General features: G+C 66.1%; 2 protein-coding genes across 6 annotated transcripts in view; both read left to right on the forward strand.

Annotated features, from left to right (window-relative positions):
* Window positions 1-15,002, forward strand: part of Cbfa2t3 (CBFA2/RUNX1 partner transcriptional co-repressor 3) — a 68,287-nt gene extending 53,285 nt beyond the window's left edge. For 3 of the 5 annotated variants that reach the window (XM_069987851.1, XM_069987853.1, XM_069987852.1), the window contains 9 exons: window positions 1,135-1,376; window positions 1,529-1,618; window positions 2,423-2,604; window positions 3,329-3,552; window positions 5,600-5,685; window positions 6,335-6,533; window positions 6,945-7,013; window positions 8,175-8,365; window positions 9,451-15,002. In XM_069987851.1, coding sequence (XP_069843952.1) covers window positions 1,135-1,376; window positions 1,529-1,618; window positions 2,423-2,604; window positions 3,329-3,552; window positions 5,600-5,685; window positions 6,335-6,533; window positions 6,945-7,013; window positions 8,175-8,365; window positions 9,451-9,720 — 1,553 coding nt within the window. In that variant the 3' untranslated portion in view covers window positions 9,721-15,002. The remainder of the gene's footprint in view (window positions 1-1,134; window positions 1,377-1,528; window positions 1,619-2,422; window positions 2,605-3,328; window positions 3,553-5,599; window positions 5,686-6,334; window positions 6,534-6,944; window positions 7,014-8,174; window positions 8,366-9,450) is intronic. The other 2 variants (XR_011365041.1, XR_011365040.1) reach the window with 2 other exon arrangements.
* Window positions 15,003-19,515: 4,513 nt separating this feature from the next.
* On the forward strand, window positions 19,516-22,955 carry Pabpn1l (PABPN1 like, cytoplasmic). The gene is made up of 6 exons (XM_069987876.1): window positions 19,516-19,746; window positions 20,014-20,104; window positions 20,256-20,323; window positions 21,539-21,645; window positions 22,346-22,433; window positions 22,803-22,955. Exons 1-6 carry the CDS (start codon window positions 19,516-19,518, stop codon window positions 22,953-22,955), a joined length of 738 nt encoding a protein of 245 aa, XP_069843977.1.
* The last annotated feature ends 975 nt before the right edge of the window (window positions 22,956-23,930 follow it).

Below are 23,930 nucleotides of genomic sequence, written 5' to 3' on the forward strand. Positions count from 1 at the left end.
AGAAAGCACGGCCCTTACCACAGGTGGCCCCAGAGGAGGTGTCCCTGAGGGAGCAGGTGGCCTGAGCGGCCCCACTCCAAATCCCAGTCCTGCCGTGCACCAGGGAGCCGCAGAGGCAGGAACAGAGTGGGCGTAAGGGGCAGGCAGGGCATGGATGCCCAGGAGCCCCAGCTGAGGGCGAGCAGAGCACAGAGGGTGTGCTCACTCTGCAACCTTTGACCTGTCTGCAGACCCTGGGGGCCATGGCTGAGGCTTGTGCGGCCAGCGGCACAGGTGCAGGCACGGGGCTACCTTGGCCTCCCTCAACCCAGGCTGAGGGGTGAGGACTTGCCCCCCTTCCGGGCCTTGGCTAGGGCCATGGGACACTGACCTGGTGTCGGGCAGCCAGGCGGTCACACTGCAGTGACGGACAGTGCTGGCCTTGCCACATTCTCAGCTGTCGCGTCGGTCACCTGCTTGTCCCCAGCACACCAGCCCAGGGCTCATGTGCACGCTTCCGCCGTGTCCAGAAGCACCAGGCGGGCCCACCCCCTCACCCTGGGTGTCCCAGACCCCGCGCCCAACCCCAAGCTGCAACATCCCAGGCACCGGCCGTCACCAGGCGGGCAGTGGAGTTGCTGGTGGCCCAGGAGGCTCCCGGTGGGGTGGGGAGGCTCCTACGGGGGTGTTGCCTGGGGCCAGGGCAGAGGTGGAGTTGCCGGGCTTTCCTGGGGACTGATCAGTGCGACCCCGTTCCCACAGACCTTCCGCCCCAGTAGGGGCGGTGATGAGTAGGCGTGAGGAGCGGGTGGTGCCCAGTGGGTGAGGATGGAGAGGCTGGGGGCGGTGAGCCAGGACGTGGAGGCACCGCCTACCTGAGCCGGCCTGGGGGCTGGGCACGTGCTGACGGTGGGGACCCAGCATCCCGGCCTGGGCTTGACCTCCGTCCACAGGGAGGCCATACCCACACGGCTGTCCCGCTGTAGCCAGTCCTTCCGGAGTGCCAGCTCCTGCGACTGACAGGGCGCCGCGCCCCGGGGGCCTGGCCCCCTCCGGGACTCGGCAGCCACACTGCTGCCGCTGGAGCTCCGGCCGTCGTGGTGGCTCCTGACACACCATTGCACACCCAGCCACGCCTCTGCCTCCTCCCCGCAGTGATGAACGGCAGCAGCCACTCGCCCACGGCCGCCCACGGCACCCCGTCCACACCCAATGGCTTCAGCAACGGGCCGGCCACCTCGTCCACGGCCTCACTGTCCACGCAGCACCTGCCCCCGGCCTGTGGGGTGCGGCAGCTGAGCAAGCTGAAGCGCTTCCTTACCACTCTGCAGCAGTTTGGCAGCGACATCTCCCCCGAGATTGGGGAGCGCGTGCACACGCTGGTGCTGGGGCTGGTGGTGAGTCGCGGGCCCCTCTCCGATGCCCCGGTGCCCCCTCGCGGTGCCCAGCCGTCCGGCCACCTGCCACCCCCACAACTCCCTCCCCAGGGTTTGGTGGGGCGGCCGTGCTCAGTGCCCATCAGCTCACACAAGGTGGCTTCCTCCCTCAGAACTCCACACTGACCATCGAAGAGTTTCACTCCAAGCTCCAAGAGGCCACCAACTTCCCACTGCGACCGTTTGTCATCCCCTTCCTGAAGGTAACACAAACCACCCTACCTGCCACGGGGCCCAGCAGCCTCCAAACCCCATCCCTGAAGCTTCATTCTCCATGCGCCGCCATATCCAGAGCTCAGGTCCTCCTGAGCTCCAGCCTGCTGGGGATCAGGAGAGCTGGCAGGCAAGGTCCCGGAAAAGGGCCTGGTCAGGAGAGTGGGCTGTGGACCAGCCATCACAGGCATCAAGGGAATGTCCCAGAGCCTCTTAAGGAGAGGAAGATGAGGGAAGGGCCCAGGATGGGTCGGGGGAGCCCTCCAGGCAGCAGGAACAACCGGTGCAGAGCCTTGGGAAGGAGGGAGAGTAGGGGACAGCATGGCTGGGACAGCGAGACACAAGTCAGGCAGTCTGTGGACAGACAGACTGGCCGGACAGCCAGGCAGTGACAAGCTGTGAGACAGATAAGTTCGTGTGTGGATGGTGTTGGGCCCCTTGGAGAGCACTCAGGGAGCCATAGCAGCTCGGTCCACACCCTCCGGACCAGAAGCTGTATTCTCACATCGGACCCGCATGCGTGGCCACATGCTGCCAGGCCGGCGGCTGGCCGCGCTGGACAGGGAGGGAGCAGGGAACCGAGGTCAGGATCACCCTGCGCCCTGCGGAAGGCAGCGACATGGGAGTCCCATGTACCGAGAATCACCGCGCCAGGCAGGGCCTGGCCTGCACTGCTCTCTTCCCACCGTGCCACGGCCAGAAGCAACAGACCACCGCGGGCCGTGAGGCCCAGACGGGACCGGCCCAGCCGGGACCCGTCCAGCCAGCACTGCCCCAGCCCCTTCCTCGTGCAGGCCAACCTGCCCCTGCTCCAGCGAGAGCTCCTGCACTGCGCTCGCCTGGCCAAGCAGACACCCGCCCAGTACCTGGCCCAGCACGAGCAGCTCCTGCTGGATGCCAGCGCCGCCTCGCCCGTGGACTCCTCTGAGCTTCTGCTGGAAGTTAACGAGAATGGCAAGAGGAGGTCGCCTGACAGGTACGTCCAGGGAGAGGGGGCTGCCCGCCCTCACCGCGCCTGTGCCCAGGTTTCTGCCCGTGCACTCGCCTGCCGGGTACCATCCAGGGTTTCCCTGTGTCTGTGCACGGGGACGGCTGTCCCTCGTGCTCGGCTGCCAGCCACAGCTCCACAGGGCAGCCCGGCCCATCTGCAGCAAAGTCCAGCAGTGTTCGTCAGCCCTGCTGACCCCAGCAGGGCCAAGCTAGTGGACTGATGGGCTCATGGCCTCTGCTTCTCCCGCAAGGCCCCAGGATTAGCTGCCTTGTCGGGCTGCACGCTCAGATGGCCCCGGGAGCCCCAGGAAGACAGAGACTCGGGAGTGTCCACGCACGGGAAGGCACTTCCTAGTGGTTCTCCTGTGTTGGACCACAGGCCTCAAGCGGCTCCTGAGTCCAGGGCCCCGGGTACCTGGGCTGCTGTCATGTGGGGACCGAGGGGGCCACATCCAGTACAGCCAGTGCCTGCATCATTCCCTCCGTACACCCTGCCAGGAGGGCAAGCTGCTGGACTTGGGGTCCCCAGGAGCATCACCCCATCGCACCTCCAGGGACAGGACAGAGGCTGGGTCAGGCCCCAGTAGGGCCGGGCTGGTCCCACTCCCATTTCCATATTCCTGCCCCTCTCTCTGCCGCACCCCCAGTGCCTAAGCCTCCTGCCACAGCTGGTGATCCATACATGGTCCCCTACCTGTTCTCCCTGCCAGGACCAAAGAGAACGGGTCAGACCGTGACCCGCTACACCCCGACCACCTCAGCAAGCGGGCCTGCACGCAGAGCCCTGCCCAGCGCTGTAGCCCTGGCAGCGGGCTGTCCCACCCCGCCCCACCGCCCCACTACCGCCTGGAGGACATGGCCATGGCCCACCACTTCCGCGACGCCTACCGACCCCCCGACCCCCGGGAGCTGCGGGAGCGCCATCGGCAGCCCGGTAAGCAGTGTGCCAGGGCAGGTCGTGGATGCAAGCCCTACCCAGAGCAAGTGCGCCTGTGACCACGCAGCTGGCGTGCGGGCAGCCTGTGGCTCGCGTGAGACCGCCACCAGCAGCTGTAGGCGCCTAAACCCTGATGCGACCCCGGGCCTTCTCTGGCCGGGCAGACGTGACTTCCCCAGCCCTCTCTGGGGACAGCCTGCCTCCCTGCCGTGAGGATTTCTCCTCACAGGGGCACCGTCGGGGCCAGTGTCCACAGCTCCCCTGGGCCTGAAGCCCCTGAGCAGCCACATGGCGCGTCTCGGTTTCCTGTCACTTGGGTGAGGCAGGGATCTCGCCGGGCCTGGGGCATTTGCGTAAGGCCCTGCTGGGCGTCAGGCTCGAAGGCCCGGCAGCTGTTGTGGAGCAGGCTCAGAGGTTGCATTCTGTCCTTTATCCCAATCCACACCCCAGTGGGGAGACTGAGGCCCAAAGATACAAGTAACACCGCCCCGCCCTCCCCAGACCACCACTCCCCCATGATCCACCCCTCCAGACCTTCCTCTGTGCTGAAGCTGGAGGTGACCAGCCCAGCTACCCGCGAGGTGCCTTGGGAGCGGAGCCAGGACCCCAGGAGGCCCCAGAGCAGGGTCATTGGAGGCCTCCTCCTGGGCAAAGCCTCCTCCCCCATCTGCTGCAGTGTCCAGAGCCAGCCAGGGTCCCCTCAGCAGGTGACGGGCGTCTGGCTCCCAGGCCGGGTCAGGCAGGTGCTAATTCCCACCCGCTTCTGCTAATGCAAAAATAAACGCCAGCTGTCGGGCACAGCTCAGCGCTATTTTGGTTGGGGCGTTGGTGCAGGCTGCCCTGCGGGCATCCAGGGAGAGGGTGGACATCCACTGCGGCCACCGCCTCCCCACACCACCACAACTTGAGGGCAGCACTCCAGCAAGGAGATCTCTAGGGACCAAAGGCAGCGTAGAATTGAGGCCTTTGCCCCAAAAGCACAGTTAACGCTGGGTCACGGGCCCAGGCCCCAAACCACGGTGGGGGCCTGGAGCTCTGACTCTTCAGGACAACCACAGGAGCGGCCTGTATGCACGGCCAGATAAGGTCTCTCGGGTCTCAGCGACGTCCTAGGGGCCCTCCTCTGTGTCCCTGAATCTCACTGGCCAGTGCCAGGGGCACAGCGCCAGTCTGGCCAGCTGCAGGCCTCTCCTGTGCGATATCTGGGCAAACACAGCTCCTTTGCCAGATGAGTTTTCTGTCTGTGAAGTGGGGGGGGGGGGGGGCAGGGGAGCAGGCAGAATCCTGCTGCCCTCTGGGGGCGGGGACAGGGGTACTGAGCAGCCCCAGCTCCGGCTCGATCCTCCTACTCTGCATGCTTCCTACATGCGAGCTTGGAAATCTGCTCATCCCAGGGAGGCAGGGAGGCAGCCCCAGGGCCCATGGGAGAGGAACATCTTGCCGCTGGCCCTGCTGAAGGCCTGCAGATCCGGCCTGTGCCTGGCCACAGCCCAGCCTGGGGACATGGCGTCCTGCCCTGGGGAGCCCACACCGCCCCCAGGAGGATTTGGAATGGTCAAGGAAGCGCTTGCACCGAAGAGACAACTGAGAGACACACACAGGGCTGGGGTTCTAAGGACTGGGGGCTGCCTGGGCCCGAGGGAGGCGTGGACACAGCTAGTAGAGGAAGCCAGAAGCACCCATGGGAGCCGGGCAGCCGCGGGGTGGAGATGAGACCCCAGTGGGGAGCGGCGTGTGGACACAGTGGCAGGAAGGGGAGAGGCTCTGGATCCAGGAGGCTGGGAAGGGGCGGCCCCATCGGCAGAGGGCGAGCGACCAGGGCCGGGCCGGCTCCTGATGCCCCCGGGCTCCGCGCCAAGGGCCAGCATCCACCTTGTGTCCACCTTGTCTTCCCAAGGTGGCTGGGATGTCACACAGGGCCTGGGGGCTGGGCTGGGTGGGAGCAGGGGTGGAGGTAGGGCTTTGGAAGCACTGTGAGGGGGCCATGGGTCTGGGAGCTGGGCGGGCTTTGAGCGGAGGTAGTCTGAGCCTGCCCCTCCTGCAGTGGTGCCTGGGTCGCGGCAGGAAGAGGTGATTGACCACAAGCTGACCGAGCGGGAGTGGGCAGAGGAGTGGAAACACCTCAACCACGTGAGTTACAGCCACCCCCGTCCCCCAGGCCCGCTGACCACGCGTCTGAGGCCCCCGGGCCCGCTGACCACGCGCCTGAGGCCCCCAGGCCCGCTGACCACGCGTCTGAGGCCCCCGGGCCCGCTGACCACACGCCTGAGACCCCCGGGGTCCCGCTGACCATGGCACCTGCAGCTCCCAGCACAAAGCACGGGGTGTGGGCTTCTCTGTGCTCGCCACCCATGTCTGAGCCTGCCCAGGGCCCTTCTAGCCGCCTGTCCGGGCAGGTCCTGCAGGCCGGCCAGCCTCCCGCCTCGCTTCCCGCTCCATGGTGCTCCAGAGTGGAGCACAAGTCACGCAGGGCATTTGGGGAACGCCAGTGTCCTGTGTGTGGCACCCTTGTGGGCCTCCCAGAAGCTGCCCCGGAGGGGCCACGTGGCTCGGGTCTCAACCCCCTTCCCTGTGGTCCCTCCGGTGGGGTCTCCCAGGGCGCAGGTGCCTGAGCCCCGCCGGGCATCCAAACAAGCTTCCGGCCCTGGCTGCCGGTGGCCCCTCCCAGCGTGTGCGCAGGCCCGCCCTCTGGAGGCCCCCGGGCCGCCCCCCCCCCCCCCCCGTGCACCCCTGGCCAGGCTGTCTCTGAGGCACCAACAGTCTCGCCGTCCACCCTCAGCTCCTGAACTGCATCATGGACATGGTGGAGAAGACGCGGCGGTCGCTCACCGTGCTGCGCCGGTGCCAGGAGGCTGACCGCGAGGAGCTCAACCACTGGATCCGGCGCTACAGCGACGCCGAGGATGGGAAGAGCGGCCCCGCCCCTGCCCCAGCCCGGCCCCTCAACGGCAGCAGCGGCTCGGAGGGCTCTCAGCTAGGTGTGCTCGGAGGGCGGGGTGACAGCCAGCCTGCACAGGGGGCGTAGCCCGTGCCACTCAGGCCCCAAGGAGCTGGCCGCAGCACGGCCAGTAGGCTAGCACGCCAAGAGGGGCGCACTCAAAAGGAGGTGCCCGTTCCACTTTGCACAGAGGGACCCGCTTCTGGGAGGCTCAGAACTCCCGGGTCCTGGTGGGCAGAGGCCAGAGCTCAGGAGAGACCTCGGGGGTCTCTGCATCCACCACCATGGCGACCACGGAGCCCAAAGGAGGTCTGAGTCTACATCCACCACGCTGCCCTTTCTGCCCCCACGCATGGGCACCCGGGCGCCCCGCCCCCAGGGCCCGGCCAGGATGGGAGAAGGCAGGCAGGGATGGTCCCGGCCTGCGTGTGACGCCTCTCCTGTGTTTCAGACATCCACCGGGAGTTTGTGCCCAGGATGCTCTCAGGCTATGTGCCCGAGGAGATCTGGAGGAAGGCTGGTGAGTGGGGGCTGGAAGGGCGGGGAGGGGCGGGGCTGTGGCGGCCAGCGCCCCTCCCTAGCTGGGGTGAGGAGCACCCGTCCGCACCTGGCGCTCCACCGGCTCCTCACAGGGCAGAGCGAGTGCAGACACACGGGAGGGCGCATGCGCACGTGCTCACGAGCGCGCCGGGGAGGGCGGGCATCTAGACAAGGAGTCCATGGGGCTCGGCTGGCGCCGTGAGGAAGAGGAGCACCCACCTGGGCTGGGGGCCGAGCTCAGGTGAGGGGGAGCAGAGCTTCTGTGGATTCTGTGTGAAGCGTGGCGGGGAGAAAAGCAAGGGGAGGGAGGGTCTGGGGCGGATGTTGGGGAGGCTGAGGGCGGGCTCGGCGTGCACCTGGGGTTCCTCGCCTTATCCCCGGGAGGGGCCGTGGGACGTGTGCCGGCACCTGCGTGGAGTTACCGGCTGCGCTGCCATCTGTAGACTGGGCCCTCCAGGCCCTGCTAGCTGCTCGCCCACCGTGGCGTACAGACGCTCCTGGGGTGTCGCGGGGTACACTGAGGCGGGCCCCAGAGGCCTTGGGGGGGGTTAGCAAGGCCCGGGCCGGTCTGTGTGAGGCTTTGGGTCCTAGGCCTTGGCCCTGACCCTCCAGTCTGCACACAGGGCCGGTGGTGGGTGTGAGGTCCCTCAGGGTCTCTGCCCCCTCGGCCAGGCTACTCTGCCCTGGCTGTGCCTAGCCAGGCCCTGGGATCAGAGCCACTGACACAGACCTGAGTGAAAAAGGAGACTCCCTGGGAACTGGCTCCTGGCTGCCGCTGTGTGTCCCCGGTGAAGCCAACGCTACGGCTGTGCCGCTCGGAGGCCCCACCCCCCGCCAGCGGCCTGAGCTTGTTGGCACGCAGTTTCCGGGGTGGGTGCCCCCAGCCTCCAGGGAGCCTGCGTGCCCCAGAGCTAGAACCAGTCCGGCAGGGTGCGGGGTTTGCTCCGGCGCACTCGTACATCTCTGTTCCTTGTGACCACCACACTACACCTGTGCTCAGGACGCACTGCGGGCCGTGGCGCGGTGCACCTGTCAGCAGGGGTCAGATGTGCACGTGGGCTCCTCCCTGGCCAGAGGGCATCGGTGGCCCGGGCACCAGGGTGGGCTGATGTTTGACCACAGCCCTCCCTGTGTTTTGCAGAAGAGGCTGTGAACGAGGTGAAGCGGCAGGCGATGTCGGAGCTGCAGAAAGCCGTGTCTGACGCAGAGCGCAAAGCCCACGAGCTCATCACCACCGAGCGCGCCAAGATGGAGCGGGCACTGGCCGAGGCCAAGCGGCAGGCCTCGGAGGACGCCCTGACCGTCATCAACCAGCAGGAGGACTCCAGCGAGGTAGGACTGCAGGCCAGGCCCCCAGAGCCACCGCGGTCAGGAAGCCTGGGCCGGAGCTCAGCCTGTGCCCCGGGGAACGGGGCCGGCCCCACCTGCGGTCACCCTGGGCCACGGGGCGTGCCCCACCTGCCACCTCTCCCACACTGCTTGTCAGTGCAGACCCCATGGCCTCCCTGAGGGCCGAGAGGGCAGGCAGCTTCTCCGAGGCCTGGTCCTGGCACGGACTACTGGGCTCGTCTTTACTTTGCGAAAGCAGACGCTTTGAGATGTGGGGCCCCCAGGGTCTACATCCTTCTGGGCTCCCAGCCCACGCTGGTGGGCGCATGTGAGTAGGAAGGGTGAGAGCTGTAGTCTGGGAGCAGGGGGCATCTGTGCTGGACTCTGCCAGCTGGGTGGGGGTAGGAAGACTGCCCATCCCGTCCTGCCCAGGAAATCGGCCGGCTGTGACATGAGTGAAGAGGGGCGTTCCTGGGGACGTCCGTGGCACCTTCAGGACAGGGCAGGTCTCCAAATCCCTGGGCCGGCCCCGGGGTCTGGGTCAGGAGAGGAAGCCCACCCAGTCCTTCCTCTGCTCTAGATCTTTGGACACAGCTGTGGAGACGCAGGCTAGAGCTAGCTGGAGAGGAGAGGAAGGATGCGGAAAGACAGCATTCACAGAATGACGGCAGCCCTGGCCCCGAGGAGGTGGAGGGGCCAGGGAAGACTGGGCAGGTGGCCGCCGAGCAGACCCACAGAGGGGCGCAGGGTCAGCGTGGCTGCTGCCCAGCAGAGAACAGCAGGGCCAGCACAGGCCAGGGACACGAGCCGCAGGAGGCCAGAGGCTTTGGAGGCCAGATGGGCACGTGGGCTTTAACTCCTGGAACAAGTTTGGCCTCTCTGTCCCACAGCCCCCAAAAGAAACAGGGGGTGGGGGTCCTCTCTGCCACCGCCTGTTCCCCAGAACGTGGCGGCTGCACAGTCCGCCCACCGCCACAGTGACGGCCTCCGGGGCCGAGGCAGGGTCTGTAGTTTGGGGTTGCCGGCCAGGTTAGGGGGCATTTGGGGTCTGCCCCTCCCGACTGTCCCCTCTGCCCTTCCACCCCCAGAGCTGCTGGAACTGCGGGCGCAAGGCCAGCGAGACCTGCAGCGGCTGCAACGCGGCCCGCTACTGCGGCTCCTTCTGCCAGCACAAGGACTGGGAGAAGCACCACCACGTGTGCGGCCAGAGCCTCCAGGGCCCCGCGGCCGCCGTGGCCGACCCCCTGCCCGGACAGCCCGACGCCACCGCCAGCCCCAGCGAGGCCGGCTCCGCCGGACCCTCCCGCCCCTGCTCCCCGGGCCTGCCCGGACCGCTGGACGCCGCCGTGCCCCGCTGACCCCCGGCCCTGCTGGCCCACGAGCCCCAGCCCCGGCCAGCGGACGCTGTGCCCTGCTGCCTGCCCGGCCCCGCAGAGCCTGGGCTGAAGCCACTGCTGCTACTGCTTCTCTCCAAAAGAAAACACAGACCCAACACCACTGCATCCCTGCAGCCTCCTCAGCTGCCTGACGGCTCACCAGGACCACCACCTCTTCCCCAGCGTCCGGGAAACTGCCACGGGGGAGGGGAGGGGCCGCCAGCCTCAGGGGGCGGCGGGGAGGCGAAGCACCGGCAGCGTGGCCGGCTCTGCCCCTGTCCTGTCTCCCTCTGCCCCCGTCTCTGTCCTCTCTCTCTCTCTCTCTCTTTTTCTCTCTCTCTCTCTCTCTCTCTCTCATTCCTGTCTTTTGACTTTTACGTACGTTCTCTATCATGGAAAAAGTCTACGTGTTGGCTAGTTTTCGGTGAAGAACTTCTGTGGGTCTTGTTTCGTTGGCTTAAGCGCTACTTCAAAATGGACACAGAAGACTGAGGAGTTCTCCCCTTCCTTATTAAAAGGGAAAAAGAAGCTGTGATTTCACAGCCCCGTCCTGACCGCCGTCCCCGGACACCCCGAGGGCCGTGGTGATCGGCGGGGGCTGTGAGGAAGACTTCGGTTTCTGACTCGAGAAGCATTTTTGGTGTCAGGTGTTTTGTTTTGTTTTTCCTTTCATGTCAGACTCTTTGGCTTTAAGTAAAAATCCAAAAAGTTTTTTTTAAAGAAAAAAAAAAAGCAAAGGAAACCTACCTGTAAACTACCTTACTAGCTAGCCCGCCAAGGATGCCGCCACACCTCTGCTCCGAAGAGTCCAAAAAGCAACACAGGAAGTCAAAATCCAAAAGTTTTTCTCACTGCCAAAGTATTTTTTTCACTGTTTTACTCCCTCTTGGGTTTGTTTGGATGTTGGTCTTTTTCATTTGGGCCTTGATTTTGTTTGGGGGTGTTGGGATGTTGGGGTTAGGGGGCGTGGCTCCAGGAGACGCAGCCTTTGGTGTCCTTCAGCCCCTGGGCGCTGCCCAGGCTGGGCGGAGGCGGCGAGGTGCTGCCCGTGAGTTCCAAGGCCTCCCTCCGTTGCCCTGTGCACCCTGGGTCCGAGGGAACTCGCCTCCGTCCGTCGGTCCATCTGCCCATCCGTCCTCACTCCCTGTGACTTTTTATAATTCACCTTCCCACTTGTGAGAACACGGAAGTGCTAAAGTGTTCTTCCCCGAGAGCATACTTCCGAAACGAAGCCGTGGCAACCTTTTGGGTTGAATCCTGACTGCTTTTCAAGGCGCGAGGAGCTCGCCGCCGCCCTGAGAGTCCGCGCCCAGTGCTCCCTGCTCTACCTCTACTCGCCACGCCCCACCCTACCTCTCAGCCCGTCACGACCCACCCCGTGTCTCCATGAGCTCCTCTCCTTCCTCCCTAGCTTTCACAGAAAAAAACAAAAAACAAAAACAAAACAGCCTCGGAGGCAGCTGGCCCGGACCTCACCGTGGAGATGTCCACGCAGCCCTGTGTGACCCCGCATCCGTGTGACCCCCCCATCTGTGCTCCCAGTCCTCAGGGCGATGGGTGATACTTTTCTGTCAGATATTTTGGTTAGACGTTTTCCCCCACACACTCCATTTCTTGCCCACCTTGCCCTCCATCCACTTGACTCCCTCCATGATTCAGGAAGAACTGAAGGAAGGAGAGTCACACCTGTCACAAATGGAAGAGCCAACACCAGACCACTTGCGTGCATTCTCTAGAAAGCTCCGTGACAACAGTGCAATAAGGGTGGTCAGCTACTGAACTGGGTCCAGAGGCCCCACCAGAGCCAGGAGTCATAATGTGAATGTAAATAGTCTCTGCAGAGGTCCAAAAGACGGTATCCGTGGTGATGATGGTGGTGGTGGTGATGATGATGACTCTGAAGAGATGTTTGCCAAATAAAAACAAAATGAGAGAAATCACACAAGTATGTGAAATGTAGGAAATAAATTTTCAAAGGAATCTGACCCGTGGCCCCGCTTCCGGGGCGACCGGCGTTTCTTCACAGCTACGAAACCCGTTCTTTGGATGTTGCAAGAAAGGGTCCCATCAGGTACCCCAGACCAGTGCCAGCACTGAGGCTGACAGCAGCGACCGCGTGACTCCCAAGGCCGAGATAGATCTCGCCTCTCCTCCTGCGCCCAGGCCCCTCCGCCAGCAGAAGTTTGTTTTTGTGAGTTTCAGAAAAGCCAAGACTGGTGTGGGATTTGGGCTTGGGTTAGATACGGGCGCCAGTCCAGTCGGTTCTTTCCGGTTGGTCGATCTCCCAAAGCACAGAGCCCGTGGAGCCGTGGCGTCGCACGGTCCTGCCCGTGGGCCGGCTGCAGCCTTCTGGGCCCCTCTGGATGGACAGGGAAATGGCTGTGATTGTAGGGCCCCGGCGCCACCGTGCCATGGGAAAATAAAGCCAGGCCCTTGGAGGCTGTTGGTGCTGGTGCGCCCTGGTCTCTGGTGATGCTCCAGGTTGGCCTGAGGAGCCCCGGGCAGCCTTCCTGAAGACGTGCGCTCCGGGGTGGGGCGGCCAGGCCAGGGGACCTCAGCGTGCAGAGCCAGCCGTCCCCTCCTTCACGGCGTCCTCCTGACCCTTCGTTCACGGCGTCCCTCCGGAGGCCAGCAGGCCCACCTGGTCATCCCAGCTTCCAGGGGCCGTAAAGCTGGGGTGGGGCAGATCCTGCCCGCTACCGGGGAGGGCCTGCCCCCTGAGACGGTTCTGCCATTCCGCAGGTCCGCTGTGCGTGAGGACTCTCAGCCCGTGGGTCAGGGAAACGGTGCAGGGGTGGCCGGAGCCAGGACACAGAGCCCAGTGCCCATGGCAGCCAGTGGGGGGTAGGGAGTACCTGTGGGCAGGAGGCAGGTGCGAAGGGAGGCTCCAGGGCCCGTGATGCTCTGGGTTAGAGCAGAGCTAAACACAGGACCCCCGGCTTTGGGGAGGGGCACGGCTGGGCTCTCGGGGGTGGGAGCTGTCCCACAGATGGCCGTGGCTGCCCGGCACCCAAGGTGCCAGCCTGCGGTTGGATGAGGAAGCCTCGGCCTTCCTCATGACGCAGAGCGGGAGCCTCCACGCAGGAGGGGCTGCGCACCCCTAAATCCCACCAGACAGCAGTGGCACCCCTGCCTGTGAGGCCAAAACTCAGACAGGAAGCAAAGCAGCACAGGCAGGCGGCAGCCGGCGTCCCGAGCCCGGGGCCCGGCCCAGGGACCACTACAGAACAGACGGCTGACATGCCGGCCCAGGCCCTCCTCCTCACCCCTCCTCACCCCTGGCGCCAGGCCCCTGGTGGTGTCCTGGGGGCCACCCACCGGAGGACACCCTCCAGGCCAGTCCCCGACCCACACAGGCGAGACCGGTGGCTCCCACTCCACGTGTGGTTGCAGGACAGCCTGGGCCCACCGCAGCCCCCTGCCCCACTGCCGGCGGGCAAGAGCCAGCCCCCCCCGGGGGGCACAAGAGGAGCCAGCCAGCAGGGACTGCGGGAGACGCCTGCGAGGGGTCAGGTGGACGGGGCAGCTGGAGGGCTGGGCGGCAGGGGTCAGGCCAGGATCCAAACTGTTCACCGGCCAGCGTTTCCAAATAGATCCTCAAGTTGGCACCAGAACTCCCATCTGGGCCCCCAGCTTCCACTGTGGACTGACGCCTCCATGCGTTCACCTCTGACTATCTGCCGTCAGTCCCCACTTGACTGCCCAGCTGCCCGGCCGCCTCCCGCCATGCCCCAGCCTGCCTCCATCGCTCCGCCCATCCCCCTGTACACCTGCCTCCCTCCACCTCCCATCCATCCACCCACTGTCCAGCCCTCGTCCATCTGTCCACTCATCACTCCAGCCTGACTCTCCTCACCCCTCAGCATGTACCTCTCGAGTCTGTGTCTGCACGGCCACTCTTGGATCAATCTCTGCTACTGTCTCTCCATCCACAGTACCCAGTGGCACCTCCAGTTTCCTCAGTGTACCAAAGCTGGGGACGACTAAAGTCCTCCCGCTGGCCGACTCCACTTGACCTGGGCTGACCAAGGCTGTGCTCAGGGGCCCTCCAAGGAGGCAGAAGCCCCTCTGAGCCCCCTGCCCCCCGGCACCTCCGGGAAGCCCCTCTGAGCCCCCTGCCCCCCCGGCACCTCCGGGAAGCCCCTCTGAGCCCCCTGTCCCCCCCGGCACCTCCGGGAAGCCCCTCTGAGCCCCCTGCCCCCCCCGGCACCTCCGGGGGCAGGGGCTCCTGCGGGCATGGAGCTTCTGCTGCAGCTGTAGGCAGCTTGGATCTGTGGCCCGGACCGGTGGCCAGTCTGGACCTGCTGGAGAGATCAGCAGGGCACATGGGTATGCTGGGAGGTTGTCCACACACGGTCCCAGGGCTCTGTGAAGGAGGCATTTAGGTGGCCACAGCCCGCAGGCGGAGGTGCCCAAGAGTGGGCAAACCCGGACTGGCCTCGCATTCTAGAGGCCTGCCCCCAAGCCCAAGATGTGGGTGCCTCTCTGTTGTCTTTGCCAGGGTCCCAGATGGCTCAGAGTCGGTTCTTCTGATCTGCCCCTGCTGAGTTCCGCCGACCCCGGTGAGTAGTCCTCAGGACCCAGCCACAGGCTCCTCTGCCCAGTTCTGCCCATCCTGGCCTCCTTCCTGCCCTGCTCTGCCCCGCAGCTCTGGCCTGTGGACCTGTGGGCCCGTGCTGGCAGGAGAGGAAGTGGGGCAGACTGACTTGAGGAGCCGCTCTGCTCCTCCAGACCGGCAGCTGGCAGCAAGGCCTGGCTCAGCCCGCGTGGGGACAGTGGCCCGCACAGGCTCCCAAGCTCCAGAAAACTCCACTGTGCCTGCTTTTTTTGTTCCAATTCAGCAGCCCCTGGCATTGTGACCCAGAGACCTAGAAAACAGGGCGATCGGCATCAGACTAAGAGTACAGCCTAGTCTCTACATGACTGAAAAGAGGGCATCAGCGTCCAGCTCCTACCCGGGGGGAACCCAGCCGGCCTCCAGCCCACCAGCCCCATCCGTGGCAGGCCGGCGCCAGCCCCGGGGCGCAGCCACGCACGGCCTGCTGGGAACAGATGGCTCGCTGCCTCTGCTGCTGCTTTCCTCATTTCCTCAAAGGAGCTGGACTGAGTGTTTGCTGGGCTGTTTTCTTCCTAAGAAGCTGCGCCCCACAGTCCCGGTTCTCCGTGGGTGCTGTAGCATGCCCCCCCACACTGTCCTGTACATGTGTCCTGCGGCACTGTGAGTCCCGGTGTCCAGGTCAACGGCGTCTGTGTAATAAAGGAGCATTTGGTACCACGTGGCCCGGCCTCTCCTTGGACACATTCACCCACACTCCGGGGCTTTCTCAGTGCTCAGCAAGAGACAGTTGCTCGCCAGGGGCTGAGAACAAGGGTGGACATCTGATGGGAAGGAGGCAGGGCCAGGACGGGAGGGGGAAGGGCCACCACCCTGGCCACAGCAGTTTTCGGTCCTCGGGAGAGCCATGCAGGGGCTTCAAGCAACCCTGGACCCCAGGGACCTCCCTGAAGGCTTCCAGGGCCAGGCCAGCGGTGGCCCTGCCTGTGGGGCATCCCACCCGAGGGGACCTGAGGGCATACGGAGGCCCCGTGGGACCCAGAGGGCCAGAGGGGACACAGCAGAAGAGCCCGGAGAGAAGGCCTATCCCGAACCAAAAGCCTGGCCCAGGGCTCCGGGGGTGCTGGTGGCTGCCTGGAGGAGGGGGCTGCGGTCAGTCCTCAGAAGGCTCGGGACAGATGTATTTGAAGGCATCGTGGAGAAAGCCAGCATGGAGCCGCTGGGTCCCCAGCACCCCCGGGGGTGTGCGGCATGACTTGATGTCTCCACCGCAGATGCTGAGCTCAGAGCAAGGCGGCCAGGGCCGGGCCACGCCAAGCCGTCTTGGCTCCCAGGTGGTCTGAGCATCCTGCCTCCCACAAGGAGGAAGAGGGCGGTCGGCCCCCACACCCTCCACTCCGGACCCACCCCACCTCCAACACGCCAGGAGAACAGCAGCAGTTGTGCAGCGTCCTGGACCAACGCGCCCAGACTCAGCACCGATGCCTTCCTGAGAAGACTGGATGAGTCCCTGCCCCAGGGACAGCAAGGCCCAGACACGGTAGCCACCCAGTGGGGGGATCCGCCTCAGAGGACCCTGGAGGCGGCCACCCAGAGCACAGAGCCTGAGGTCCTGCATACAGAAGCGGGCGCAGCTGTGGGGGGCTGGGGGCCAGTTCCCGTCAGACCCCGTGACCACACGCCAAAGTCCTTCCCTCATGGACCCCAGCATGGAGCTAAGAACAGGGTGGGCAGCCAGGCATGGTGTGGGCAGCCAGGCTGTGGTGTGAGCAGCCAGGCATGGTGTGAGCAGCCAGGCTGTGGTGTGGGCAGCCAGGCATGGTGTGAGCAGCCAGGCTGTGGTGTGGGCAGCCAGGCTGTGGTGTGAGCAGCCAGGCTGTGGTGTGAGCAGCCAGGCTGTGGTGTGAGCAGCCAGGCTGTGGTGTGGTCTCCAGGCTGTGGTGTGACCAGCCAGGCTGTGGTGTGAGCAGCCAGGCTGTGGTGTGAGCAGCCAGGCTGTGGTGTGGTCTCCAGGCTGTGGTGTGGGCAGCCAGGCTGTGGTGTGAGCAGCCAGGCTGTGGTGTGAGCAGCCAGGCTGTGGTGTGGGCAGCCAGGCTGTGGTGTGGGCAGCCAGGCTGTGGTGTGGGCAGCCAGGCTGTGGTGTGAGCAGCCAGGCTGTGGTGTGGGCAGCCAGGCTGTGGTGTGGGCAGCCAGGCTGTGGTGTGAGCAGCCAGGCTGTGGTGTGAGCAGCCAGGCTGTGGTGTGGGCAGCCAGGCTGTGGTGTGGTCTCCAGGCTGTGGTGTGAGCAGCCAGGCTGTGGTGTGGGCAGCCAAGCTGGGGACAGAGGCTCATGGCCTCCCTGGAGGGCAGCAGGCCTCATCTCCTCACCTCTGTGCCCAGCCAGCTCTAGTGCAGGGGGCAGCTCCTGCAGGTGTCCACTGCTAGCCTGGGCTCTCGGGGAGAGGTGTGGGGCAGTCACAGCAACCGTGACTGCAGGTCTGGGCCAGGCAGGGGCGCCAGAGGGCCCCTATGGAGCTCTGGGGACGTCAGTGGAGGAGGGACATGTGCACATCTGGCCCTGGCACCTAATAGGGAATCAGTGGCACAGCCAGTTAGACTAAGGAGACGTGAGGCTGCAAAGTTCCAAGTGGACCACTGTGGAGGAGGGAGGGCCCTGGACGAGGAGGGAGGGGCCCTGGAGGAGGAGGGAGGGGCCCTGGAGGAGGAGGGAGGGGCCCTGGAGGAGGGAGGGAGGGCCCTGGAGGAGGAGGGAGGGGCCCTGGAGGAGGAGGGAGGGGCCCTGGAGGAGGGAGGGAGGGCCCTGGAAGAGGAGGGAGGGGCCCTGGAGGAGGGAGGGAGGGGCACTGGAGGAGGAGGGAGGGCCCTGGAGGAGGAGGGAGGGGCCCTGGAGGAGGGAGGGAGGGCCCTGGAGGAGGAGGGAGGGGCACTGGAGGAGGGAGGGCCCTAGAGGAGGAGGGAGGGGCACTGGAGGAGGAGGGAGGGCCCTGGAGGAGGAGGGAGGGCCCTGGAGGAGGAGGGAGGGGCACTGGAGGAGGGAGGGCCCTGGAGGAGGAGGGAGGGGCCCTGGAGGAGGAGGGAGGGGCCCTGGAGGAGGAGGGAGGGCTCTGGAAGAGGAGGGAGGGCCCTGGAGGAGGAGGGAGGGCCCTGGAGGAGGAGGGAGGGCCCTGGAGGAGGAGGGAGGGGCCCTGGAGGAGGAGGGAGGGCCCTGGAAGAGGAGGGAGGGCCCTGGAGGAGGAGGGAGGGCCCTGGAGGAGGAGGGAGGGGCCCTGGAGGAGGAGGGAGGGCCCTGGAGGAGGAGGGAGGGCCCTGGAGGAGGAGGGAGGGCCCTGGAGGAGGAGGGAGGAGCACTGGAGGAGGAGGGAGGGCCCTAGAGGAGGAGGGAGGGGCACTGGAGGAGGAGGGAGGGCCCTGGAGGAGGGAGGGAGGGCCCTGGAGGAGGAGGGAGGGGCCCTGGAGGAGGGAGGGAGGGGCACTGGAGGAGGAGGGAGGGCCCTGGAGGAGGAGGGAGGGGCCCTGGAGGAGGGAGGGAGGGCCCTGGAGGAGGAGGGAGGGGCACTGGAGGAGGGAGGGCCCTAGAGGAGGAGGGAGGGGCACTGGAGGAGGAGGGAGGGCCCTGGAGGAGGAGGGAGGGGCCCTGGAGGAGGAGGGAGGGCCCTGGAGGAGGAGGGAGGGGCACTGGAGGAGGGAGGGCCCTAGAGGAGGAGGGAGGGGCCCTGGAGGAGGAGGGAGGGCCCTGGAGGAGGAGGGAGGGGCCCTGGAGGAGGAGGGAGGGGCCCGGGAGGAGGAGGGAGGGCCCTGGAAGAGGAGGGAGGGCCCTGGAGGAGGAGGGAGGGGCCCTGGAGGAGGAGGGAGGGCCCTGGAGGAGGAGGGAGGGCCCTGGAGGAGGAGGGAGGAGCACTGGAGGAGGAGGGAGGGCCCTAGAGGAGGAGGGAGGGGCACTGGAGGAGGAGGGAGGGCCCTGGAGGAGGGAGGGGCCCTGGAGGAGGGAGGGGCCCTGGAGTGAGGGACCATTCAAGGAGAGAGAGGCACTGGAGGAGGAGGGAGGGCCCTGGAGGAGGGAGGGCCCTGGAGGAGGAGGGAGGGCCCTGGAGGAGGGAGGGGCCACTGGAGGAGGAGGGAGGGCCCCTGGAGGAGGAGGGAGGGCCCTGGAGGAGGGAGGGGCCACTGGAGGAGGAGGGAGGGCCCTGGAGGAGGGAGGGGCCACTGGAGGAGGAGGGGGGCCCTGGAGGAGGAGGGAGGGCCCTGGAGGAGGAGGGAGGGCCCTGGAGGAGGAGGGAGGGCCCTGGAGGAGGGAGGGGCCACTGGAGGAGGAGGGAGGGCCCTGGAGGAGGGAGGGCCCTGGAGGAGGAGGGGGGCCCTGGAGGAGGAGGGAGGGCCCTGGAGGAGGACGGAGGGCCCTGGAGGAGGAGGGAGGGCCCTGGAGGAGGAGGGAGGGCCCTGGAGGAGGGAGGGGCCCTGGAGGAGGGAGGGGCCCTGGAGTGAGGGACCATTCAAGGAGAGAGAGGCACTGGAGGAGGAGGGAGGGCCCTGGAGGAGGGAGGGCCCTGGAGGAGGAGGGAGGGCCCTGGAGGAGGGAGGGGCCACTGGAGGAGGAGGGAGGGCCCTGGAGGAGGAGGGAGGGGCACTGGAGGAGGAGGGAGGGGCCCGGGAGGAGGAGGGAGAGGCCCTGGAGGGAGGGGCCACTGGAGGAGGAGGGGGGCCCTGGAGGAGGAGGGAGGGCCCTGGAGGAGGAGGGAGGGCCCTGGAGGAGGGAGGGGCCCTGGAGGAGGGAGGGGCCCTGGAGTGAGGGACCATTCAAGGAGAGAGGGGCACTGGAGGAGGAGGGAGGGCCCTGGAGGAGGGAGGGCCCTGGAGGAGGGAGGGGCCCTGGAGGAGGAGGGAGGGCCCTGGAGGAGGCCAAGCCCTGGCTGCCCCCTTAGGAAGCAGGCCCGGGCAGCCCTGTGGCTGGGGCCTGCGGTCTGGGGACAGGCGTGCCCCAGGGCACGTTCAGCACACAGCCCAGCTGGTGGGTGGCCGGGCCCTCCCTTCGCCCTCCCTCTGAGCAGGGGAGGGCTCACAACCTCTGACCCTCAGCCCGGGAAAGCCAAGTTAGGCAGGAGCAGCCAGCTGGGAAGGCCTCCCTAAGTGCTGGAGTGGGCGCACCTGGCCCGGCGGACGGCTGGAGACGGGCCGGCGGCGTGGGCTGCGTGGTGCCGAGGCCGGCCAGGACCCGTCGTTCACCCATGTGGCCTTTCCTGAGCTCTGCGCTCTTCCCGCCTCCCACAGAGGCCTGGCTTCAGACCGTGTCCTTGGACCCCGTGGCCCAGGGCTGGGGGGCCTGGGGTGGAGCCAGGAAGACCCCTCCAGGCCCCAGGCGAGGGGCTGGAAGAGCTGAGGAAGACGAAGACGATGAAGGCTTCTCCCTGTCTCTTTTGGAGCTGGCGGACCTGGCCCAGGGCCCTGTACCTGACGGGGTAGCCGTGGGGTGTGGGTGTGGACGTGGGGCGCGGGCCGGGGCCAGGGCCGGGTGGGGATTGCTGGCGGCTCCTCCTGCCTGGCCCCGTGAGGGAGCTGGGTGCGAGCAGGGGCGTTTGCCCAGCCTGAGCGCCGCAGGAGGAGCGTGCCTAGTCCAGAGAGAAGGTGGCTCCCTGGGGCTGAGTCGCCTGCCAGGCCGGCGGAGGGCTCACCTTGGGGCCGGCTGGCAGGAGCCAGAAGCCTGAGCCCACACTGGTCTGGAGCAGGCTGAGGAGCCACCAGAACCGCTCTGCTCTCAGGAAGACGCCAGAGAGGAGGGTCTCAGAGCCTGGAGGCGGCTGAGCCCCAAAGCCACAGGTAGGAAGCTGGGGGCCCCTATGGGCCTTGGGTGGCTTCCCATTCTGCCCACCCCAGGTGTCGGATTCATAGCTGAGGCTGTGCCCCCCAGGGTGGGGCGAGGAACCGGCTTCCCCCATGGAGGTCTGACCACGAGGCCCTCCCTCTGCAGGACACCCCTTCCCGGAGCTCCCCAAGGAGAAGGTGGAGGCTGACCACAGATCCATCTTTGTGGGCAACGTGAGTGGGGGGGCGGGCAGGCGATCCCATCCTAACAGGCCCGGACACTCAGGCCCCTCCGCTGGACGGGCTGGCCGTCCACCCCAGGACCCCCTGCATGGACACACGGAGCCGGCCCTGTTCCTCATAGTGGTCAGATGAGCAGGAGTCTCTCTGTGCTGCAGACAGAAGTCCCTCCAGGCCCGTGGAGAGCTGGGCGTGCAGCAACCGTGGGCCTGTGTGGGCCTGCTGGCTGCGTGCCGGCTTTCACGTGAGAGTTCCTACTTTGTGATGCTGGGGGTGGGACTGGGGTGGGACTGGGGAGGGAGGGGGAGGAGGGGGGGGTCGGATGATGGTGGGACTGGGGTGGGACTGGGGTGGGGGGGGACTGGGAGTGGGACAGGGGGAGGGATGGGGAGGAGGGTGGGGGGTGGGAGTGGGGAGGGAGGGGGAGGGGGAGGGGGGTGGGACCGGGGGTGGGACCGGAGGTGGGATGAGGGTGGGACTAGGGGTAGGACTGGCGTGGGACTGGGGTGGGACTGGGGCTTGAACTTGGGGGCCTCATGCTTGCTGGGCAAGCCTTCCACCACTTGAGTTACATCCCAACCCTTTTCTGCCTAATTTTCAGGATCGGGTCTTGATTATTTTTCCCTGGGGGGTGACCTCAGACCAGGATCCTTTTACTCTTGCCTTATAGGCATGTACCACCTGGCTTGACAAGATTTACGTGTGTGCACGTGCATGCACACCCACACGTGCACGCACAGCTGCCCTGAGGCTTGAACTCGGGGCCTGAATGCTGTCCTTGAGCTTTTTCTGTTTTTTCTTCTCAAGGCTAGCATTCTACTACTTGAGCCACAGCTCCACTTCTGGCTGTTTTTGGTAGAGATCAGTCGCAGACTTTCCTGCCCAGGCTGGCTTTGAACTGTGATCCCTCAGATCTCAGCCTCCTGGGTAGCTGGGACTACAGGCGTGAGCCACCTCACTCAGCAAGATGTTTTACTTTTATGCGGCCATGTGCACCTTGCACAAGCCAGGACGCATGGACACACACCCTGTGCAGGAGGCAGTGCACCAGGCCATTCCCTGCCACAGGCTCATCCTTGCCCCCCCCCCCCCCCCCCCCCCCCGCTATGCCATGACACTCCTGCAAAGCCCCGGCGAGTACACACAGGACAGCGCCGTGCCTGTGTGCACAGCCCAGCGGTGCGCAGCGCAATGCCCGTCTGTGAACAGGTGGACTACGGGAGTACAGCCCAGGAGCTGGAGAGCTACTTCAACCAGTGCGGGGAGATTCATCGCATCACCATCCTGTGTGACAGGTTCTCAGGGCACCCCAAGGGGTCAGTATGGGCTGTGGGCAGCGCGGGCAGAGCCCAGGGGAAGTGTGGGCAGTGCGGGCAGAGCCCAGGGGAAGTGTGGGCAGCATGGACAGTGTGGGCAGCGTGGGCAGTGTGGGCAGCATGGGCAGTGTGGGCAGTGTGGGCAGCATGGCAGTGGGCAGTGTGGGCAGCGTGGGCAGTGTGGACAGTGGGCAGCATGGCAGTGGGCAGTGTGGGCAGCATGGCAGTGGGCAGTGTGGGCAGCGCGGGCAGTGGGCAGTGTGGGCAGCATGGCAGTGGGCAGCATGGCAGTGGGCAGTGTGGGCAGCGTGGGCAGTGTGGGCAGCGTGGGCAGTGTGGGCAGTGTGGGCAGCATGGGCAGTGTGGGCAGCATGGCAGTGTGGGCAGCATGGCAGTGTGGGCAGCATGGGCAGTGTGGGCAGCATGGCAGTGTGGGCAGTGTGGGCAGTGCCCAGTGGACAGTGTGGGCAGTGTGGGCAGCATGGCAGTGGGCAGTGTGGGCAGCGTGGGCAGTGTGGGCAGCGTGGGCAGTGTGGGCAGTGTGGACAGTGGGCAGCATGGCAGTGGGCATGTGGGCAGCGCGGGCAGTGGGCAGTGTGGGCAGCATGGCAGTGGGCAGTGTGGACAGCACGGGCAGCACGGGCAGCGCCCAGTGGGCAGACGGGGCCTGGGCTCTCATCCTGGACCCCACCGCCCCCAGCTATGCCTACATAGAGTTTGCCTCCCAGAGCTCTGCCCAGGCCGCAGTGGAGCTGAACCAGAGGACCTTCCGAGGACGCGTCATCAAGGTGTGTCCCGCCTATCCCCAGCTTGTGGGCCACCCTGGGTGCCGAGCCCTCTGCGCAATACCCCTCGGTGACTGAACGTGGCAGGCCACCTGCCTCGGGACGCCCCGCCTCCCCGCCCGGCCCCTCTCTGCTCCTGGGGCCTGTGCTGGGCAGGGCAGGCAGAGGCAGGACCTGGCTGGTGCCTGGGTAGGTCATGCGCCCCAGCTGTGTCCGGGCAGTGGCAGAGGGACAGTTGGGGCCTCAGTGGTGATGGAGAGGTGGCGAAGCTCAAGCCTGGGGGCCAGCCTGGCCCAGACTCGAGGCTGCTCCAGAGAGGCGGCCGGGAGGGGCTGGTGAACAGGCTTGGCGGCCAATGGGGCCTTTTTCCAGGTACTGCCCAAGAGGACCAACTTCCCCGGGATCAGCTCCACAGACCGTGGAGGACTGTGGGCACGTCGGGGCTCCAGGGCCGTGCCCTGCCCTCAGAGCCCCCCACGAAGGCCTCCACCCAGAGCGCAGCGGGGACTCAGGCAGGGCCGGTAAGTGGCTAGGCAGGGGCGGGGGGGGGGAGGGGGGCGGAGGCAAGCAAGCCTGGCCCTGATGGGGGCTCAGGGCCGCGGTCCGCACTAGCTCCAGAGCCATGGCAACCAGGCCCTCAGGCAGGGCCCAGTCAGTACCCCAAAGGCTCCCAGCTGGGGTGCATCCCACACGGGTCCCCAGAGTCCTCGCAGAGTCCTCGCAGGGGTGGCTTTGCAGCTGGCTCCCGCGGCCTGCGCGCTCCCAGGCCCCAAGTGCCCTCCCCTTCTGAGGACCCTCCGGAAAGCCACCGCCTGCCTTTGTGCACAGGGGTGGAGGAAGACTCTCCCAGAGGTTCAGATCACACTGACGGGCTGGTCAGACGACGAGATCCTAGAGCTGGGTGTGGCGTGATCAGCCGTGCTCCTCAGGGGAGCACTTGTTCCAGGACACGTCTGTGCGTCAGGATGGCCTGTAAGGGCTTTTCGGAGTGGCCTGCACCCCGTGCACACAGCATGGCAAGTGGACCAGGCCTGGGAACTCTGGGTAGGGAAGAGGAGGGAGGGGAGGAAGGGTCAGGCAGGACTGGCACCCTGGACTCCTCAGCTGATTTTAAAGAAAAGTAGAAATGTGTGTGTGTGTCAGCAATAAAGTATCAGTAATTAGAGTATTTTTAAAGATATAGATCTGCTGTCTCCTCCTGACTCATGTTGTCTTTTCTCTGGGTCCACCAAAGAAAGGGTGGACATGTGATATGGCTATGGGTCCCCGCTGTACCCCACGATCCGCTGTGAGCAAAGAGGGCAGCCCCCAACACGCAGCCCACCCTCCAGGTTGGACCCCTGGCCCGTCAGCTCAGGGATGAGTGGCGGAGGCCTCACCCACTTCCGTGTGGGCCCATGGTGGCCCCGGTGAAAGCAGGGACACTCGGCTTCTCCGTGGACGGGGCCATCTGCACTGACTGCGGTCCGGGGCAGAAAGGCTGGGCCAGGCCAGTCCTCC

This window comes from Dipodomys merriami, unplaced genomic scaffold (assembly GCF_024711535.1).
Source record: "Dipodomys merriami isolate MVZ:Mamm:240054 unplaced genomic scaffold, mDipMer1.0.p SCAF_348, whole genome shotgun sequence".
Classification (NCBI taxonomy): Eukaryota; Metazoa; Chordata; class Mammalia; order Rodentia; family Heteromyidae; genus Dipodomys; species Dipodomys merriami.

Bases quoted from the DNA above. Each gene is read 5' to 3' on its own strand.
- Pabpn1l (XM_069987876.1), top strand. From the start codon at position 19,516: ATGTGGCCTTTCCTGAGCTCTGCGCTCTTCCCGCCTCCCACAGAGGCC. The intron at 19,747-20,013 runs GTAGCCGTGGGG...GGTCTGGAGCAG, and splicing joins AGGGCCCTGTACCTGACGGG to GCTGAGGAGCCACCAGAACC. The intron at 21,646-22,345 runs GTCAGTATGGGC...CACCGCCCCCAG, and splicing joins TTCTCAGGGCACCCCAAGGG to CTATGCCTACATAGAGTTTG.